Source organism: Ranitomeya variabilis, chromosome 2 (genome assembly GCF_051348905.1).
Source record: "Ranitomeya variabilis isolate aRanVar5 chromosome 2, aRanVar5.hap1, whole genome shotgun sequence".
Taxonomy (NCBI): domain Eukaryota; kingdom Metazoa; phylum Chordata; class Amphibia; order Anura; family Dendrobatidae; genus Ranitomeya; species Ranitomeya variabilis.
Genome location: NC_135233.1, coordinates 485,963,556 through 485,982,565, shown reverse-complemented (window position 1 = coordinate 485,982,565; position 19,010 = coordinate 485,963,556). Strand labels below are relative to the sequence as shown.

General features: G+C 47.7%; 1 protein-coding gene across 2 annotated transcripts in view; it reads left to right on the top strand.

Annotated features, from left to right (window-relative positions):
• The window catches only part of ANO9 (anoctamin 9), a 112,166-nt gene that overhangs the window by 70,605 nt on the left and 22,551 nt on the right, over window positions 1-19,010 (top strand). For both annotated transcript variants that reach the window (XM_077287862.1, XM_077287861.1), the window contains exons 9-11: window positions 3,499-3,595; window positions 6,732-6,792; window positions 7,386-7,468. In XM_077287862.1, the coding sequence (XP_077143977.1) occupies window positions 3,499-3,595; window positions 6,732-6,792; window positions 7,386-7,468 (241 nt within the window). The remainder of the gene's footprint in view (window positions 1-3,498; window positions 3,596-6,731; window positions 6,793-7,385; window positions 7,469-19,010) is intronic.

Genomic DNA, 19,010 nt, shown 5'->3' with positions numbered 1-19,010 from the left:
GGACGCTGCGTACATCCGCAACCCGCAGCATCCAGATGTTACAGCATAGTGGATGGGATTTCAAGAAATCCCATGCCGACTGTGCGTGCACCAACACCCGCAGATCACATGCGAAGCCGGACACGCGGTGCCTCTTTCCAGATCGTAGCATGTCGATTTATCTTATGGAGGCGCAAGTCTCCACAAGATAAATTTCACCAGTACAATATGTTGGACCGTGATTACACAAGGTTCAATGAACACATACGGATTCACCTGCGTTCAATAGACTGCAGCGCTTTGGACGCAGCGGACATGTGCTTCGTCCAAAGCGTTGCCAATTACTGAACGTCTGCACATACCATAAGTATTCAACATTTTTCTCGGGGGTTTCTTTTTCACTACAACAGTACTCCTACTATATGATGTAAGGGGTGGCACATTTCTAAAACTCAGTAGTCAGTCAGTACTTGCTTTATTGCTAGCATTTTAGACTATCTATATCATCTTATACAAATGTTCACTATCAAGAGCAGTCATTACTGTGGAGGACCCACATGTCCATGCATTATATGATTATTCCATTGCGTTCAATGGGAAATGTGTAATGTTCAGTTTCTCCAGTGATGGTGCGGCAGATTACAGCAGAACACTGGGGGTTCTAGAAGCGCGACACCTTATCTGCCTGCAATGGGGTTCTTTGCACACATAATTGTTCAAATTATTGACAACTAAAATTAAACTATAATTGTAAGGCCACGTTCTGTATTAGGTGAGATTTTTACCTCAGTATTTGTAAGCCGCAACCAGGAGAGGAACAATCAGAGGAAAAGTACAGTTATATGAAAAAGTTTGGGCACCCCTATTAATCTTAAGCTTAATGTTTTAAAAAAATTGTTTTTCTTTGCAACAGCTATTTCAGTTTCATATATCTAATAACTGTTGGACACAGTAATGTTTCTGCCTTGAAATGAGGTTTATTGTACTAACAGAAAATGTGCAATCTGCATTCAAACAAAATTTGACAGGTGCATAAGTATGGGCACCTCACCAGAAAAGTGACATTAATATTTAGTAGATCCTCCTTTTGCAAAAATAACAGCCTCTACTCGCTTCCTGTAGCTTTTAATGAGTTCCTGGATCCTGGATGAAGGTATTTTTGACCATTCCTCTTTTACAAAACAATTCCAGTTCAGTTAAGTTTGATGGTCACCGAGCATGGACAGCCCTCTTCAAATGATCCCACAGATGTTCAATGATATTCAGGTCTGGGGACTGGGATGGCCATTCCAGAACAGTGTAATTATTCCTCTGCATGAATGCCTGAGTAGATTTGGAGCAGTGTTGGATCATTCTCTTGCTGAAAGATCCATCCCCTGCGTAACTTCAACTTTGTTACTGATTCATGAGCATTATTGTCAAGAATCTGCTGATACCGAGAGGAATCCATGCGTCCCTCAACTTTAACAAGATTCCCGGTGCCGGCATTGGCCACACAGCCCCAAAGCATGATGGAACCTCCACCAAATTTTACTGTGGGTAGCAAGTGTTTTTCTTGGAATGCTGTGTTTTTTTGCCACCATGCATAATGCCTTTTTGTATGACCAAACAACTCAATCTTGGTTTCATCAGTCCACAGGACCTTCTTCCAAAAATAAATTGGCTTCTCCAAATGTGCTTTTGCATACCTCAGCCGACTCTGTTTGTGGCGTGCTTGCAGAAATGGCTTCTTTCGCATCACTCTCCCATACAGCTTCTCCTTGTGCAAAGTGTGTTGTATAGTTGACCGATGCACAGTGACACCCTCTGCAGCAAGTTGATGCTGGAGCTCTCTGGAGGTGGTCTGAGGATTGTCCTTGACTGATCTCACCATTCTTCTCTGCCTTTCTGATGTTTTTCTTGGCCTGCCACTTCTGGCCTTAACAAGAACTGTACCTGTGTTCTTCCATTTCCTTACTATGTTCCTCACAGTGGAAATTGACAGGTTAAATCTCTTAGACAGCTTTTTGTATCCTTCCCCTGAACAACTATTTTGAATAATCTTTGTTTTCAGATCATTTGACAGTTGTTTTGAGGAGCCCATGATGCCACTCTTCAGAGGAGATTCAAACAGGAGAACAACTTGCAGGTGGCCACTTTAAGTAGCTTTTCTCATGATTGCATACACCTGGCTATGAAGTTCAAAGCTCAATGAGGTTACAAAACCAAAAAAGTGCTTTAGTAAGTCAGTAAAAAGTAGGTAGGAGTATTTAAAACAAGAAAATGATAAGGGTGCCCATACTTATGCACCTGTCAAATTTTGTTTGAATGCAGATTGCACATTTTCTGTTAGTACAATAAACCTCATTTCAAGGCAGAAACATTACTGTGTCCAACAGTTATTAGATATATGAAACTGAAATAGCTGTTGCAAAAAAAACAATTTTTATAAAACACTAAGCTTAAGATTAATAGGGGTGCCCAAACTTTTTCATATAACTGTATAATAGAAACACGTCACCACTTCTGTATTTATCACCCACTTCTGGTTTTGGCTTACAAATACTGAGGTAAAAAACTTACCAAATACTGAATGTGTGACCATGGAATTAGAATCTGATCTGTTAAAATTGTATAATGTTATTTTTGTATTTAAAAGGAGCCTATTATCAGTCTGGGGCTGTCCTTTTTATAAAGAAAAGAATGGCCAGCCCCAGATTGGGGATCTTCTAATTATCACCTATAAACAGAAAAGGTCTCAAGCGTCTCTACTGTCCCTCTAAAAGACCCAACTTAGTAGCAAAATTCCGTAGTGCGGGATCCCAAAACCTTCCTCGGCTCTCCTCTCTGTGCACTAACCCACTGCGTATTTTACCAAGCTAATATCGAATGGTAGCAGTTGTAATTATGTTATCAACCCCAGATTGTGACAGGTACTCTTGAAAGGGGTTGTCCTCTGAGGAACAGTTATCACTTATTCACAAGATAGACAGCAAATATTTTATTGCTGGAGGTCCATCTGCTGACACACACACACACACACACCAGTCCTGAGTGTTGGGGCCCAAAGTTCCTTTTGTGAAAATAACGGTAGTGAGCATGTGTGACCATCACTTCATAGAGAGTAAATTTATCAGTGGTTGCCCATGCTCACCAAAGCTCCATTCACACAAGGGATTTTTGGGACCCTATCACTATCGTCAAGCTCTGCACTTGTTATTCCTTCTACCTACTACCTCTTGATTTATCATCTACAGTATGTCTTTGATTCTAGAGAAAATCTTGCACTCTGGGATCTCCTTAACTGCCCAATAATCACGTATAACATCAGATCACTCCAATAAGATATCAAACAACTGGATATTTACTATGATCTCATAACTTGGCTTGATCCTGGCAGGCCAGACTCTCTTGGTGCAAGACATTTATTGTTAATTTTCACGCTATATCATCTGGGCTAAGCAACTGCAAATCTAATGGATAGTTGAACAGCCATTTATACAGTGCAGTAAACCCATCGTATTCTCTTATTGCCTCTAGTCAAGAGATTTGCACGGCGAACACAACATTGATGTGTCCTCTCTGTGATCAGAATTGCCCATACTGGCCATTATCTGACACTTGTACGTACGCAAAGGTAAGATCTGAACGTTCAGCAAGTGTCCATCTATTATATGGTTTGTAACTTACATGAATTCACAAGCCCATTGCATTGACATGTTCCATACTTCCACACTGGCCAGAGATCTTTTATACTAATATCTACAGATATCCATATTCGTTACACATTATTCCTAATAAGATGTTTTAAAGTGAACATGACAAATGTATGACACATGTCATATGATAGCCTGATGGCTAGCAACAGAGATCCAGTAAATTCTGGAGCATTACGTATAATGTGCCAATACAAAAACGGTTTCATAACTTAACTAAAAATCGATGGTATTTCCCAATAATGTTTCACTACAATGTGATCGGTGCAGATCATTCTACTGGAACAGCCACCCCACCAATAATGAGAATGAGAGGACACTGATGTTCCACTTTTACGTTTTAGCAGATACTGCTGTGTTTCTCTGTAATGTACTGCATCTCAGCCCATTTTAGATAAAATATGGATAGTGTAAATTGTGTGTTTGCTATTTAATCTCTGCTCCATTCATTAAGAAAGTTTTCACATCATGTATACGGTATTAATAACGTTAAATTTCAGAGTACCTTGTTCTTACAAACCCACTGCAATTTTAAACATTAAAGAAATGAGAACTATCCTTTAGTATAGGCAGCATTCCCTGCTAACTCCAATAGAGAGGTGGCTGCACATAGTTCTCTCCACTGATACTTATCAAAGTTAAGCAAAGAGACAAAAACAACGCACTAGTCTTTTCCAATACATCCTCCCTTACTTCTGCAAATCACCTTTGATTGACATCCAGTGATGGCCAAATTGGTGGTTTTTTTTTAATTTGATGTAACTATGAAATTATTAACTCCTTAGTGACCGAGCCAATTTTGACCTTAATTACCAAGCCAATTTTTATAGTTCTGACCACTGTCACTTTATGAGGTTATAGTTCTGAAACGCTTCAACGTAGTCCACTGATTCTGAGATTGTTTTTTTTTCGTGACACATTGTGCTTCATGTTAGTGGTAAAATGTCTTTGATAAGACTTGCGTTTTTCTATGGCAAAAAACAGAAGTTTGGCGAAAATTTAGCAATTTTCAAACTTAATTTTTGTGCCCTTAAATCAGAGAGTCATATCGCACAAAACAGTTAATAAATAACATTTCCCAAATGTCTACTTTACATCAGCACAATTTTGGAAACATATTTTTTTTGTTATGAAGTTATAAGGGTTAAAAGTTGACCAGCGATTTCTCATTTTTCTAACAAAATTTACAAAACAATTTTTTTGAGGGACCACCTCACATTTGAAGTGACTTTGAGGGGTCTATATAACAGAAAATACCCAAAAGTGACACCATTATAAAAACTGCACTCCCAGGTGCTTAAAACCACATTCAAGAAGTTTATTAACCCTTCAGATGCTTTTCGAGAACTAAAGCAACGTGGGGAAAAAATTAACGTTATTTTTTTCACAAAAAATTTACGTTGGACACAGACTTTTATTTACTTTCACAAGAGTATCAGGAGAAAATGGACCACAGCATTTGTTGTGCAATTTCTCCTGAGTACAATAATACCCCATATGTGGGGGAAATCTACTGTTTGTGCGCATGGCAGGGCTCAGAAGAGAGGGAGCACCATTTGACTTTTTTAACACAAAATTGACTGGAATTGATGTCGGGCACCATGTTGCGTTTGGATACCCCCTGATGTGCCTAAACAGTGGAAAACCCCAATTCTAACTCCAACCCTAACACATCCCTAACCCCAATACAACCCTAACCCCAGCTCTAATTCCAGCTCTAACCCCATCTGCAAAGAATGGAAAAAATAAAAAATATTTTATTATTTTTACCTAACTAAGGGGGTGACAAAGGGGGTGTTGATTTAATTTTTTAATTTTTTTTATCACATAGGGTCTATCACAGTGATGAAAATGAACCAATAGGAAAAATATCCTATTGTTGCCAGGTACTAGCCTTCAGATCCTGGCAGGCGCACAGCTTATGCGCCCGCCATTTTTTCCAGGAAGATGACGTGGAGGGCCATGGGACAGAGCAGAAGGATCCAAAGATGATGTGGTAGCAGGGGGGGTCGGGGGACCCCATTTTTTTCTCTCCTCTGGTATGCTAGATCATATCAGGAGAGGGAAATTAATGGAAAACTGGACTTTTTTGTGATCACGAGACAGGATAGTAAAAACTGACCCGAATTATGTTCTCCGGGGTCTCAGGTAGCCCCGGTAGCAGAGACCGCGAAGATTTTCCAACACTGGGGGTTCTATGCACTTATTTTTCAGTGCCGTGGATTAAGTAAGCTTAACTGCCTCCATCAAAAGGCATATCGCCGGTCGTTAAGGGGTTAAGGAAGATCTGTCAACAGACAGACATTAATAAATGAATATCCCAGACTGGATGTGGTTGGTGCGTTGAAAATCAATGTAAGAATAGCTGCATACTCCTCAGAGGCAGAAAGACTTTCACAAATATTAAAATAAGCTACTGATATAAGTCCAGCTCTATCTAGATCATGGGGATTATACAGCCTTTCTAGCAAAGCATTTTATAAGTAAATACGCTAACCACCTCAAGTCTAAGGGTGCAATTGTACAGCCCCATCGTGGCCATTAAAATACTAATGATCGGCTACATGCAAGCCAATCAGCAGTCTTATAATAGCCTGCTTAGACAGGGTGACCGCACTAACATGAGCACAAAACAATATTTCTATGCACATTGAATATCCTTGTTCTTGGTAGCACATGTTCTAATTACACAGGATGATGTGTTGCTGAATACGATGATCTTTAAGCAAGATTAGAAATCATTCCACCCAACAAATGAGCATTTTTGCAAGTGATTGGCAGTCTCTAAAGAGAAGCCAATAATCAAAAATTCTAGTTTCGATTATAGGCCAGAGTAAATGCATCCTAAGAGTTGATGAATAATGTTTACACATTGTATTGTGAAATCCGATGACAGGTCCACTTTAAAAGATTTTTTATTAACATTTTAAAAACTGATACTGTTTATCAAAAACTTAAATTTACTGGTGATTTTTTTAAAATTATTATTATTTTAAAAGAAATTTACATTTGGGTCAAGACATTTTTTGTTAATTATTTTTTTTCTTTAATGTGCAGGTTACTCATTTATTTGACAACGAGGGCACAGTTTTCTTTGCTATGATAATGGCAGTGTGGGGTAAGAAAATCACTATAAATTGATTTGTGTGAAAATTCTGCAATGTGAACAGATAATGGGGCCCATATTAGAACAGGAGTAAACTAATATCACACCTTCCAATAAGAGCTAAGTAAAGATAATTGAATGATCAAATCGAGAGCGGATTGACAGTCCAAATCGGACATGCGGGTTCCGCCAATATTAATCAAATGGGTATAACAGCCCAAAGTCTCAATGGATAATATAAAGTGATCACTTCCTAATGTGCCGCAAGATACAAGGAGAGATAATTCATCATTCAATAGGAGGCTATACTTCCCATATACATAACCTCTCTGCGTAGTCAAGTATGCATGTATTCTCAATGGGGAATAAGTCACAGCCAGACAACCTACCTTATTATCTCCCATCGTGGGAGATTTAGGAAACCCTTTTATACAATAAATGATCATCTGGATTGGCACGCCAAAATCTGGTTGGGTTCAGCCGACATTCATCTGTTGTATATGGAAACTTTTTTCTTTATTCATGCTCTCCCTTGTACCTGAAGAAAAAAATGCGTGATTTTTTTTTATGTAAAGATTTATTATGATCTATGTGTTTCGCTTCAGCTACTATATTCTTGGAGCTCTGGAAGAGGCAGAGAGCAAGAGATGTCTCATGGTGGAACCTGTACAGCTGGGATGAGGATGAGGTAGTATTATATTTTCTTAGGTAATTTTCTCAGGTGATATACAATGTCAAAACAGTAGGGGTCATATTGATGTAAATCATGCACCAAGGAGGTACTTCAAGATACAGCGGAGTCACGGGTTAGAAAAGAACCAATTTCCACACAGTCCGCTCTCCGTAGCTATTTTACTTGGTAATGAAGATATTTCTACTCGGCTTTGATAAACACACAAGGAAAACACATCATACAAACATTTTGCCAGAAGACTGTATCCCCTGTGCTGAACATCTCGGCACCCAAGAGAACTGTACCTACTGTATTCGCTACGCAAATTTACCTGTTGATGTGCCTGTCTGAACTGGCCGCCCGTTACCTGGTTATACCCTGGAAAACTGGATTAATTAAATGAGTGCAATGTACAGGCTCGCCAGCAGATCAGCACAGCGGTTTACAATCTTACGAATATGTATTCCTATTTCTATCTCCCAACCAAATATTCCCCTCATGCCCCGGTGTAATCTTAAGGAACTTAGAGGAATAGTCCAACCTCGATTAAATTGAGAATACTCCAAAATTAACCATATATATACTGTACATATCAGCGAAGGTGCTGTGGACAAAGTCTATTGGAGCTGAATGGGGGATAAAGACTGGCTGAGGTAGTCACCAGCCAATATTAGTAGTGCTTTTGGGTGTGGCGGAGTCTGATGGAGAATTATGTTGAGAGAAATAGGCCACCCTAAACAGATGTGTTTTAGGGAGCATCTAAAACTGTGTAAGTTGTGGTTAGTCCTAATTTCTTGGGTAGAGCATTCCAGAGAATTGGTGCAACTCGGAGAAGTCTTGGAGCCGGTAGTGAGAGGTATGGATTACTGTGGATGTTAGTCGAAAGTCGCTTGTGGAGCGTAATGAGCAGGTAGGCCGATAAACAGAAAAGAGAGAAGACATGTAGGGGGATGCCCACTGTGGAGAGCTTTGTGGGTGAGAACAAGCATTTTAAATTGGATACTATAATGTATGGGCAGCCAGTGCAATAAATGGCAGAGACAGGAGGTGTCCAAGTACCGATCAGCCAGATAGATGATCCTGGCTGCTGCATTAAGGATGGACTAGAGAGGGGAAAGTCGAGTGAGGGGGAGGCTGATTAATAGTGAATTACAGTTGTCAAGGCGTGAGTGGATCAGGGCAACAGTGAGGGTTTTTGATTCCATGGTGAGAAAGGGGCAGATTCTAGATATGTTCTTCAGATGCAAGCAACAAAAGCAGGAAAGAGATTGTATATAGGAGGTGAAGGAAAGATTAGTGTCAAACATAAAACCTAGACAGTGCGCCTGCTGTCTGGGCGCTATTGTGGTGCCACCCACGAAGAGGAAGATGTCAGATTTAGAAAGGTTAGTAGATTGCGATAGCAAAAGAAGTTCAGTTTTGCAAAGGTTGAGTTTCAGTTTGAGGGCGGACATGTTGGAAACAGTGAACAGACAGTCACTGGTGTTCTGTAGTACAGCGGGAGTAAGGTCAAGGGATGAATAGTTGTGTGTCATTATCGTAAAGATGGCACTGAAAGCCAAATTTGTTGATGGTCTGTCCAATTGGGTCCATGTAGAGAGAGGAGGGTCAGGGACTGATCCCTGAGGGACCCCAATAGTGAGAGGAAGAGGAGACGAAGTGGAGCCAGCGAACGTACCCTGAAGAAGGGGTCAGAAGGATAGGAAGAGAACCAGGAAAGAGCAGTCCTTTATGCCTAGTGATTGCAGCATAGAGAGTAGGAGATGGTGGTCAACAGTGTCGGAAGCTGCAGAAAGGTCAAGAAGAAAGAACAGAGAGTATTCACCATTATGTTTGCTGTTAAAAGGTCATTGGTCACTTTGATGAGTGCAGTTGCTGTAGAAAGTGTGAGGCAGAAGCCGGACTGTGATGGATCTAAGAGAGAGTGAGTGGACAAGTAATGGGTAAGACAGGAGTAGACCAGGCGCTCCAAGAGTTTAGAGTTTAGAGTTTAGACATGAAAGGGAGATTGGAGGGGACTGGTCTGTAGTTATTTGTGCAGGATGGGTCCAAAGGTTTTTTTTTAACAATGGAGTAATGGTAGTGTGTGCAGGAGGAGGGGAAGATACCAAAGGAGAGGGAGAGATTGAAGAGTTTAGTTGGGTGAGTAGTGACAAATGGAGAGAGAAACTGGAGTAGGTGTGAGGGAATGGGGTCAGCAGTGCATGTAGTAGGACAAGAAGAGAGGAGCCTGGATACTTCTTCTATAAAATGTGGACAGGCGCCGATGAGCGGGGGCACCAATCTGACTATACTAGGGTGCCAACCTCCGTCATAGGCAGTATCAGTTTAGGCAAAGAATAGGGAATCATAAAATATTGTTGAGAGAAAATATAAGAGGTAACACACTGGCGCTCCTAAACTAACCAAGGAATGATGGCTGCAAGTGAAAATGCAGGCTCTGTGCAAATCCTGCTGTACAAGTTGTCAATAAGGCAAATAAAAAATAACTGAGCTCACCCTATAGGGGATGAATGCTAGATGCTCCTGTTGGTCTCAAAAAATGGAAATGAAATTTGCCTTATAAAATATTGTTGTTTAGCTATATTAATGTAGGTGAAGGACTCCTGCCAATTTTTGAATTTATAATAATAAAGTGATCTTTCCCCTTTATACTATCTCTGTCAGATCATGTCCACACTATATGGATACTGGTGACTTTAATGAATGTTATTAAAATATATTGTTTTTAGAGGGTTATATGTTCAGACAGTGTGAAATGGGAATTCCTTTTGGGAGTATTGAAAGAATGGGATTTAGGCCCCCACCGAGAACAGTTGAATGTCGGGGGTGCCAGCTGACAGTCCCCGACCAATCAAACATTGATGATTTATCCTAGGGATAGGTCATCAATGATAATGTAGCGGACAACCCTTTAATTTTAAGGATTGGGAAAGGAAGGAAGGAATTAAAGGGAATCTGTCACCCAAAATTTGTCTATAAGCTAAGGCCACCGGCATCAGGGGCTTATCTACAGCATTCTGTAATGCTGTAGATAAGCCCCCAATGTCACCTGAAAGATAAGAAAAACAGGTTATATTATACTCACCCAGGGGCGGTCCCGATGCGGTCCGGTCCGATGGGCATCACATCCGGGTCCAGCGCCTCCCATCTTCATACAATGACGTCCTCTTCTTTGCTTCCTGCCGCGGCTCCTGCGCAGGCGTACTTTATCTGCCCTGTTGAGGGCAGTGTAAAGTACTGCAGTGCACAGGCGCCGGGTCTCTCTGACCTTTCCCGGCACCTGCGTACTGCAGTACTTTGCTCTGCCCTCAACAGGGCAGATAAAGTACGCCTGCACAGGAGCCACGGCAAGAAGCAAAAGAAGAGGACGTCATCATTATGAAGATGGGAGGCGCTGGACCCAGACCACGATGCCCATCAGACCGGACTGCATCGGGACCGCCCCTGCGTGAGTATAATATAGCCTGTTTTTCTTATCTTTCAGGATACATCGGGGGCTTATCTACAGCATTACAGAATGCTATAGATAAGCTCCTGATGCCGGTGGCCTTAGCTTATAGGCAAATTTTGAGGTGACAGATTCCCTTTAATATATAGAATAATATTTTTAATAGAAGATATCCTTAAAAGATTTGAAGAACTTTGAATAGATTTTAACTTGGCACATAATCAATTTTATAAATATCTCCAATTTAAACAAGCTTACAGTATGCAAATGAAGACATAAAACATTACCATAGATAGTTATTTTTTTATTAAGGCTGTCATCGAGGCAAATATATCTAAAGGAAAGATATCCACTAATTATAGGTACGGTATCTAATAACCGAATATTTTAAACACTTTCTTATGCATATTCAAAATAAATGGGCCTGAGATGTAGGAGAACTAACTGATGGCCAATGGAGTACCATTTTGGAACTTGCCCCACAATTATCACTACATGAAGCTCAAAGGTTACCACATCTGTACCTTATACATGGTAAATACACAACTCCCTTCTTTCTGCATAAAATGGGACTAAGATAATAAATGTCCAAAGTGTGGGGCAGACAATGTGTGTTACTGCTTATGCTTTGGGAATGCCATATTTTGGGGAATTTTTGGAAAGGGTTCATTAATATAGTTCAAAGAATCTATAGCATAACGTTACCATTAAATCTCATATGCATCTTAGGGATGATAGAAGATTAAATCGATTTTGATCCAATACAGATTGGTATATCTAGAATATTATTCCAGGCAAGGAAATGTTTTACCTCTAGATGGACTTAAAATTAACCGCCCTCAATAATTGAATTCCAAAATAAAATTAACTGAATTATCAGATTATGTCAAAGTTTGAAGTACCAATACTGATACCCAGGGCCGTATTTAGAGTTTCTGCTGCCCTAGGCACTTTTAGCGCTGCCTCCCCCTTTGGTGAGTATGACACTATCGGCAGTGACTTTGGCAATAATCGCTGATGTGAAAGTCGCCTTTTGCAGCAGATCCGGCAGTTTTTCTGCATCTGCCGCGTAATGGATCACTTACGGCAACACTGTGTTCGGCCTCATTCATTCCCTATGGGATTTGCGGCACTTGCCATGATCTGGCAAATGTGGTACCATACCTCCAACTTTTGAAGAAGAGAAGGAGGCATAAAGTTTGCGCGCGCCGCGGCAAATTTTAGGCCACGCCTCTGACCACACCCATTTCACAACTAGTCACACCCGTATCCACGTTCCAACCACAGCCATTTGGCACTGCTGATGACACTGTTTTATATACAACTAGATGGCAGCCCGATTCTAAAGAATCGGGAGTCTAGAATCCATATATACTTTATTTATTCAAATGTAAGAATAATACAATTAATAAATAATAGTAAAAAGAACAAAAAATGGCTGCATTCACCAGCTCTTGACAATTCTTGACAGTACGGCACATTTCTGATTGGTCGCTCGCGGCAGGCGGCAACCAATCAGAAAAGTGCCGCGCACCACGAAGGCATATATCTTTGTCCACCCTGAGCGGGTGTAGGACGCTGGTGACGTCACTTATCTCCGGACATTATCTCCGGACAAAGCCACGGAAGTTGGCACAAATTGCCGGAAGTAGTATTCTAGGCAATTATATATTAGATTTTAATGTTATCAGTGTTTACCTTTGAACGTTTATATTGTATTGTCCTGTCACCAGCCATGTGTACGATTATCGGCCGAAAGCCTCTCTGGAACCAATAATCACACCATGTAAAGGTATCTTTATAAGTTAAAGATTCAGAATACTATGACTTTTATCATATCCTGAACAGTCAAGTTTTTTATGAACCGTTAAGGTTTTCTGGTTGAAGTAAAAAAAAACTGAGTGTTTACAGTTTGAAACCATAAAATGTTGAAAAATTATGTCATTCTTGAGTATATCACTCAATGGTGCTCATAAACGTGTCAAATTTGATCTATAATATACTTTAATATACGTTACTTTAATCTTTAATATACTTAAGAACAGGGCCCCAGATATCACACAGGGGGTCTGAAACACCGCACAGTGGTCCAAAATATCGCTGTGCTCTGCCTGGGGCCCCATATGCTGCCTGGGGCCCCTGTGCTCTGCCTGGGGCCCCATATGCTGCCTGGGGCCCCTGTGCTCTGCCTGGGGCCCCATGTTCTGCCTGGGGCCCCTGTGCTCTGCCTGGGGCCCCTGTGCTCTGCCTGGGGCCCCATATGCTGCCTGGGGCCCCTGTGCTCTGCCTGGGGCCCTATATGCTGCCTGGGGCCCCTGTGCTCTGCCTGGGGCCCCATAGGCTGCCTGGGGCCCCTGTGCTCTACCTGGGACCACTGTGCTCTACCTGGGGCCCCATATGCTGCCTGGGGCCCCTGTGCTCTGCCTGGGGCCCCTGTGCTCTGCCTGGGGCCCCATGTTCTGCCTAGGGCCACTGTGCTCTGCCTGGGGCCCCATAGGCTGCCTGGGGCCCCTGTGCTCTGCCTGGGACCACTGTGCTCTGCCTGGGGCCCCATACGCTGCCTGGGGCCCCTGTGCTCTGCCTGGGGCCACTGTGCTCTGCCTGGGGCCCCATATGCTGCCTGGGGCCCCTGTGCTCTGCCTGGGGCCCCTGTGCTTTGCCTGGGACCCCATGTTCTGCCTGGGGCCCCTGTGCTCTGCCTGGGGCCACTGTGCTCTGCCTGGGGCCCCATGTTCTGCCTGGGGCCACTGTGCTCTGCCTGGGGCCCCATAAGCTGCCTGGGGCCCCTGTGCTCTGCCTGGGACCACTGTGCTCTGCCTGGGGCCCCATATGCTGCCTGGGGCCCCTGTGCTCTGCCTGGGGCCACTGTGCTCTGCCTGGGGCCCCATATGCTGCCTGGGGCCACTGTGCTCTGCCTGGGGCCCCATATGCTGCGTGGGGCCCCTGTGCTCTGCCTGGGGCCCCATATGCTGCCTGGGGCCCCTGTGCTCTGCCTGGGGCCCCATATGCTGCCTGGGGCCCCTGTGCTCTGCCTGGGGCCCCATAGGCTGCCTGGGGCCCCTGTGCTCTACCTGGGACAACTGTGCTCTGCCTGGGGCCCCATATGCTGCCTGGGGCCCCTGTGCTCTGCCTGGGGCCCCATGTTCTGCCTGGGGCCACTGTGCTCTGCCTGGGGCCCCATAGGCTGCCTGGGGCCCCTGTGCTCTGCCTGGGACCACTGTGCTCTGCCTGGGGCCCCTGTGCTCTGCCTGGGGCCACTGTGCTCTGCCTGGGGCCCCATATGCTGCCTGGGGCCACTGTGCTCTGCCTGGGGCCCCTGTGCTCTGCCTGGGGCCCCATGTTCTGCCTGGGGCCCCTGTGCTCTGCCTGGGGCCACTGTGCTCTGCCTGGGGCCCCATGTTCTGCCTGGGGCCACTGTGCTCTGCCTGGGGCCCCATAAGCTGCCTGGGGCCCCTGTGCTCTGCCTGGGACCACTGTGCTCTGCCTGGGGCCCCATATGCTGCCTGGGGCCCCTGTGCTCTGCCTGGGGCCACTGTGCTCTGCCTGGGGCCCCATATGCTGCCTGGGGCCACTGTGCTCTGCCTGGGGCCCCATATGCTGCCTGGGGCCCCTGTGCTCTGCATGGGGCCCCATATGCTGCCTGGGGCCCCTGTGCTCTGCCTGGGGCCCCATAGGCTGCCTGGGGCCCCTGTGCTCTACCTGGGACCACTGTGCTCTGCCTGGGGCCCCATATACTGCCTGGGGCCCCTGTGCTCTGCCTGGGGCCCCTGTGCTCTGCCTGGGGCCCCATGTTCTGCCTGGGGCCACTGTGCTCTGCCTGGGGCCCCATAGGCTGCCTGGGGCCCCTGTGCCCTGCCTGGGACCACTGTGCTCTGCCTGGGGCCCCATATGCTGCCTGGGGCCCCTGTGCTCTGCCTGGGGCCACTGTGCTCTGCCTGGGGCCCCATATGCTGCCTGGGGCCCCTGTGCTCTGCCTGGGGCCCCATATGCTGCCTGGGGCCCCTGTGCTCTGCCTGGGGCCCCTGTGCTCTGCCTGGGGCCCCATGTTCTGCCTGGGGCCCCTGTGCTCTGCCTGGGGCCACTGTGCTCTGCCTGGGGCCCCATGTTCTGCCTGGGGCCACTGTGCTCTGCCTGGGGCCCCATAAGCTGCCTGGGGCCCCTGTGCTCTGCCTGGGACCACTGTGCTCTGCCTGGGGCCCCATATGCTGCCTGGGGCCCCTGTGCTCTGCCTGGGGCCACTGTGCTCTGCCTGGGGCCCCATATGCTGCCTGGGGCCCCTGTGCCTGTGCCCAGGCCTGGGGCCCCATATGCTGCCTGGGGCCACTGTGCTCTGCCTGGGGCCACTGTGCGCTGCCTGGGGCCCCATATGCTGCCTGGGGCCCCTGTGCTCTGCCTGGGGCCCCATATGCTGCCTGGGGCCCCTGTGCTCTGCCTGGGGCCCCATATGCTGCATGGGGCCCCTGTGCTCTGCCTGGGGCCCCTGTGCTCTGCCTGGGGCCCCTGTGCTCTGCCTGGGGCCCCATGTTCTGCCTGGGGCCCCTGTGCTCTGCCTGGGGCCACTGTGCTCTGCCTGGGGCCCCATATGCTGCCTGGGGCCCCTGTGCTCTGCCTGGGGCCCCATATGCTGCCTGGGGCCCCTGTGCTCTGCCTGGGGCCACTGTGCTCTGCCTGGGGCCCCATAGGCTGCCTGGGGCACCTGTGCTCTGCCTGGGACCACTGTGCTCTGCCTGGGGCCCCTGTGCTCTGCCTGGGGCCACTGTGCTCTGCCTGGGGCCCCATATGCTGCCTGGGGCCCCTGTGCACTGCCTGGGTGTAGGACACTGGTGACGTCACTTATCTCCGGACATTAGCTCCGGACATTATCTCCGGACATTAGCTCCGGACATTATCTCCGGACATTAGCTCCGGACAAAGCCACGGAAGTTGGCACAAATTGCAGGAAGTAGTATTCTAGGCAATTATATATTAGATAATTATAAATGAAAAAATATGGCCACAGTGCTCCATACTGTATAATGGCCGCACATGATGCTCCATACTGTATAATGGCCACACATGATGCTCCATACTGTATAATGGCCACACATGATGCTCCACACTGTATAACGGCCAAACCCAGTTCTCCATACTGTATAATGATCCCACATGATGCTCAATACTGTATAACGGCCACACATGATGCTCCATCCTGTATAACGGCCACACATGATGCTCCATCCTGTATAACGGCCACACATGATGCTCCATCCTGTATAACGCCCACACATGATGCTCAATACTGTATTATGGCCACACACAGTTCTCCATACTGTATAATGCCCCCCCTCCTGTATGCATGGCTCATATTCACCCCCCTACTGTATGCATGGCTCATATTCCCCCCCCCTGTATGCATGGCTCATATTCACCCCCCTGTATGCATAGCTCATATTCACCCCCCTGAATGCATGGCTCATATTCACCCCCCCTTCTGTATGCATGGCTCATATTCCCCCCCCCCCCTGTATGCATGGCTCATATTTACCCACCCTGTATGCATGGCTCATATTCACCCCCCTGTATGCATGGTATGCATGGCTGGCTCAGGCACTGACTCATCAAACATCCTCCCCCCCCCCCGTATACGTGGCTCATCACCCCTTCCTTGTATCTGCGTGGGTGGCTCATCCCCCCCTCCTTGTATCTGCGTGGGTGGCTCATCTCCCCCCCCTTCCTTGTATCTGCGTGGGTGGCTCATCTCCCCCCCCTTCCTTGTATCTGCGTGGGTGGCTCATCTCCCCCCCCCCTTCCTTGTATCTGCGTGGGTGGCTCATCTCCCCCCCCCTTCCTTGCATCTGCGTGGGTGGCTCATCTCCTCCCCCCTTCCTTGTGTCTACGTGGGTGGCTCATCTCCCCCCCCCTTCCTTGTGTCTACGTGGGTGGCTCATCTCCCCCCCCCCTTCCTTGTATCTGCGTGGGTGGCTCATCCCCCCCCCCCTTCCTTGTATCTGCGTGGGTGGCTCATCTCCCCCCCTCCTTGTATCTGCGTGGGTGGCTCATCTCCCCCCCCTTCCTTGTATCTGCGTGTGTGGCTCATCTCCCCCCCCCCTTCCTTGTATCTGCGTGTGTGGCTCATCTTCCCCCCCCACTTCCTTGTATCTGCGTGGGTGGCTCATCTCCCCCCCCTCCTTGTATCTGCGTGGGTGGCTCATCTCCCCCCCCCTTCCTTGTGTCTACGTGGGTGGCTCATCTCCCCCCCCCCCTTCCTTGTATCTGCGTGGGTGGCTCATCTCCCCCCCCTCCTTGTATCTGCGTGGGTGGCTCATCTCCCCCCCCTTCCTTGTGTCTACGTGGGTGGCTCATCTCCCCCCCCCCTTCCTTGTATCTGCGTGGGTGGCTCATCTCCCCCCCTCCTTGTATCTGCGTGGGTGGCTCATCTCCCCCCCCCTCCTTGTATCTGCGTGGGTGGCTCATCTACCCCCCTTCCTTGTGTCTGCGTGGGTGGCTCATCTCCCCCCCCTTCCTTGTATCTGCGTGGGTGGCTCATCTCCCCCCCCCCCTTCCTTGTATCTGCGTGGGTGGCTCATCTCCCCCCCCCTTCCTTGTATCTGCGTGGGTGGCTCATCTCCCCCCCCCTTCCTTGTATCTGCGCGGGTGGCTCATCTCCCCCCCCCTTCCTTGTATCTGCATGGGTGGCTCATCTCCCCCCCCCTTCCTTGTGTCTACGTGGGTGGCTCATCTCCCCCCCCCTTCCTTGTATCTGCGTGGGTGGCTCATCTCCCCCCCCCTCCTTGTATCTGCGTGGGTGGCTCATCTACCCCCCCCTTCCTTGTATCTGCGTGTGTGGCTCATCTCCCCCCCCTTCCTTGTATCTGCGTGTGTGGCTCATCTTGCCCCCCCCCTTCCTTGTGTCTACGTGGGTGGCTCATCTCCCCCCCTTCCTTGTATCTGCGTGGGTGGCTCATCTCCCCCCCCTTCCTTGTATCTGCGTGTGTGGCTCATCTCCCCCCCCCTTCCTTGTATCTGCGTGGGTGGCTCATCTCCCCCCCCCCTTGTATCTGCGTGGGTGGCTCATCTACCCCCCCCCTTCCTTGTATCTGCGTGTGTGGCTCATCTCCCCCCCCCTCCTTGTGTCTACGTGGGTGGCTCATCTCCCCCCCTTCCTTGTATCTGCGTGGGTGGCTCATCTCCCCCCCCCTCCTTGTATCTGCGTGGGTGGCTCATCTCCCCCCCCCCTTCCTTATATATGCGTGTGTGGCTCATCTCCCCCCCCTTCCTTGTATCTGCGTGGGTGGCTCATCTCCCCCCGCCCGCCGTATGCGTGGCTCATCGCCGGCTCTCCGACGCTCCCAGCCCCATCCTGGATCATGGCTCGGCTCCGCGGACCTCCTACACCCTCCCCGGCTCCCCCCGTCCTCCCTGGCTGTCATACTCACCTGAGTCACCTCACACACCGCGCAGCAGAAGAACGGAATCCTCGGAATCCTCCACCTCACTCTGTCCCTGCGCACCGTCCTCCTCGTCCTGTGTGAGCGCCGCGGTCAGGTGGTAACGCTCATTTGAGCTGATGAATATACATGCATATTCATCACCTTAATGAGGCGGCACCATGTGACCGCTCACACAGGGCGAGCTGCAGTCGTGCAGTTGCTGAGAGCAGACCAGCCGGCACCGCTGGAGCAGGTGAGGTGAGTATGAGACAGTCACGTCTTCAATGGGGGCTGTGCCAGCAAGGAAGCGGGGGGGGGGGGGCGGCGGGGGGGGGGGCTGCTCTCTTAAGGTGACCACGCCGGACCGGACTGTCTAATTTAAAAAAAAAAAAAACCTGCTCAGGTGCCGCCCCCCCCGCATTGCCCCGCCCTAGGCACGTGCCCTCGAGTGCCTAGTGGCAAATACGGCCCTGCTGATACCTAAATGCTCTAAAATAACTTGGACTCTGGATTGGAAGTGGAAGGGCAGTTAAAATGTTATGTATTTGGTATTCCGGTAGCTGTGGGGAATGAAGGAGGGGGATATGTTGAGGGCGATTTACGGAATAATTTGTATTAAATTCTATATATGTCTATACAAATTGTTTCACCGAAGAAACTGTTTTGAGAGATCAGAGCAAATAGGGTCTTATGCGAT